General features: G+C 68.4%; 1 protein-coding gene across 1 annotated transcript in view; it reads right to left on the reverse strand.

Moving 5' to 3' along the window:
- EMIHUDRAFT_233046 (hypothetical protein) overlaps nucleotides 1–1,903 on the reverse strand; it is a gene marked incomplete at both ends in the record, with an annotated part of 2,759 nt that extends 856 nt beyond the window's left edge. The window contains 6 exons of the mRNA XM_005782726.1: nucleotides 48–150; nucleotides 366–467; nucleotides 507–685; nucleotides 750–853; nucleotides 1,127–1,514; nucleotides 1,728–1,903. Coding sequence (XP_005782783.1) covers nucleotides 48–150; nucleotides 366–467; nucleotides 507–685; nucleotides 750–853; nucleotides 1,127–1,514; nucleotides 1,728–1,903 — 1,052 coding nt within the window. The remainder of the gene's footprint in view (nucleotides 1–47; nucleotides 151–365; nucleotides 468–506; nucleotides 686–749; nucleotides 854–1,126; nucleotides 1,515–1,727) is intronic.
- Between the last annotated feature and the right edge of the window lie 787 nt (nucleotides 1,904–2,690).

Genomic DNA, 2,690 nt, shown 5'->3' on the forward strand with positions numbered 1-2,690 from the left:
ATTTATTATTTGGGGCGGGCTGCCCCATCGCGTCGATGCCGTCCAACGTGCGAAGGGAGACGGGCTCGGCAAAGAGGGCGACGTGGTACGGCACATCCTCTTCGAGACGCTTGAGGGCGCGCTTGACTCGCTCCTCACTCGTCATGGTCCCTCCGCCACGAGCGGCGCCGGAGCCGCCGCGGCTGCCTCGTGGAGTCGACCTGCCTTCGCGCGGCGAGTCCGGCGCAGTCTCTTGTAGCAACAGCTCGGCCGACGAGAGACGCCCTGCGCACCGCGAGTAGTCCATTTCAGGACGCCTCCCGGTGAGAGTGCGCTGCTCTCATCAAGGTGGGGAGGTTGGCAAGAAAGGGATGGGGGGGAGGCACCTTTGAGCTGCGATGACCACGCGTCGACGTTGTACATTGCCTCGAGCCGTGACTGTGCCGCCTCCGCCTCATCAAGCTCCTCCTCCGAGAAGAGCAGCGCCCCTGGAGGCAGGGGAGAGGTGTGAATAGCGGTAGAATGACGAGGTGCGGTAGATGACGCTCGAGCGGGCAACGCGCCCCGCCGGTCCTCGATGTAGAGCCGGTCTGCCCACGCCTCGGAAGCGCCCAGCGCGAGGCCAAGCGCCGCGAGCTCGCCGGATACGTCGCGAAAGAGGGCTACGAGCGCGTCCGAGCTGCCAAGCGGCTCCAGGTTGGCTCGCCTATTCGCACCGCCGCGTCCGATCTCGCCCGGCCACTGACAGCCCTGCGCGGTCGGCGCCGCACCGCAAAAGCTCGATCACGCGATCGCGCGCGTCACGCAGCCGCAGGTTCTGCCGTTTGCGAAAGGCAGCCTCGATCCCACCCTGAACCACCTTGGGCTGCCGGACCTTGCGCGTCGGCGCCTCTGGCGCTGCCGCACCGATATACAGAGGCCCGGTCGACCTTCGCGCCGGGGCATCACGCGCAGCAAGAGGCCGCGGCGGTGGCGGCGGGGCAGGGGGCGACTGGGGCCTTGGCAAGGCGACAGCGGCGGCAATGGGAGCCTCGATAGCGGGCGGCGGCGGTGGCGGCGGTGGCGGCGGCGGCGGCAGCGGCGGCGGTGCCAGCGGCGGCGGCGGCGGCGCGGGTGGGGGCACGGCCGGTGGCGGCATCGTCTCCACGGCCTGCGAGAGCGCGCGCTGGAGCAGCGCGGAGAAGGCCGTGACGAGAGATTCGTCATTCTCGAGGTCGGCCGCGCCCAGGAGCGGCGTCGGGCTGAGCGCGGATGGCGCGCCAGAGGCGGAGGGCGTGCGCGCGTCCTCGTCGAGTGTGGACAGGCCGAGGGAGCTGGTGTCGAGCGCGCTCGAGCTAGCGCGGCTCATGCGGCTCACGTCGACCAGCGAGCAGAGCGAATCGCGCGGCGGCGCCAGCTCGAAGAAGAGGGACGGCTGCCGGTGCCTTGCATAGGCAAGGTCGTCGTCACTCAGGAGGAGCGTGATGAGCGGAGGGTCAGCCCCGCGCTCGTCGGCGGCGTCGGCGGCGTCGCGGCAGAGCAGTCGCCAGTCCTCGCTGACGCCAAACTTGGCGCAGGCCGCCGCGTGCACCTCGGCGAAGCCCGCCTCGGTAGAGAGAGCGAGCACTCGGATCTCCCCGCCGAGCGAGCACTTGTGCCAGCAGCGTGGGTTCTCGGCATGCGCAGGCGGCGGAGCGGCCGGGTCCGGCGCCGGCCGGCACTGCTGCTGCTGCTGCTGCTGCCGCCGCCGCCGCTGCTGCTCCTGAGACGTCTGCCACTGGCGGGCGGCGGCTAGCAGTGCTGGCGAGGGCCGGCGGCGCTGGCCGCTCCTCCCGTCGAGCGTCCGGATCCAGAGCTTGGCCATGTCGCGCAGCAGGGCATCGCCGAAGATCGCGGGGTCCGGAGACGAGTTGCTCTCCAAGATCTCCGTGGAAGAACCGGCCATTGGGCTGCCAGGAGCAGAACACGCTCGCAAGCAGACCGTATGGCACCGGGCTGAGCGACCGTATGTCACGGCTGTGCGCTCAGCGAAGAGGACAGCTTGAAGACGCCGTTTCGAGACAGAAGGTTGACAAAAGTGGCACAGCCAACGCCGAGCGAGCACGTGAGCCCCGTGGCTCCAACCGGGCCCTTCCTTTTTTGAGCAGGTGTGCCGCCGCGCGAGCGACGCTCCGAGATCGCCCGAGATAGCGCGAGATCGCCCGAGATCGCCCGAGATAGCGCGAGATCGCCCGAGATCGCCCGAGATAGCGCGAGATCGCCCGAGATCGCGCGGCGCGGCCCGAGGCGAGGTGGATGGGTTGGGAGCGATGGGGCGAACGTGTTCAGTGCGGGAGAGGGGGGGAGATTGGGGCGCGTGAGCCGGACTTGTGAGCCGGACGGCTTTCATTTCTCTCTGCGTTCTTGCACATGGTCATGGAGTGCAAGATACTCGTTCTGTTGCCATCCCAAGCTGTCACTCCCCTTTCTCCCGGCCGGGGTGGGGCGCGCGCCCGCGGGGGGCGGCGGGTGTGCGGGATGTCTGTGGGCCCGAGAGCGATATGCCATGTCCGCCTTGCGTTTGTTTCATAACATGGTAAGCTCCTTGAAAACCGTTATCGTGTGGTTCGCGCTGCCATCAACAAATAATTTTGTGTGGCTCAAGAGCGAGAGGAGAAGGGCCTCCTTGGGGAGAGCAAGAAGCTGGGACGACCCAACAAGACCTCCCTCCGTGTCTGGCCCGTCAATCAGCA

The sequence above is a fragment of the Emiliania huxleyi genome, assembly GCF_000372725.1.
Source record: "Emiliania huxleyi CCMP1516 chromosome Unknown EMIHUscaffold_187, whole genome shotgun sequence".
Classification (NCBI taxonomy): Eukaryota; Haptophyta; order Isochrysidales; family Noelaerhabdaceae; genus Emiliania; species Emiliania huxleyi.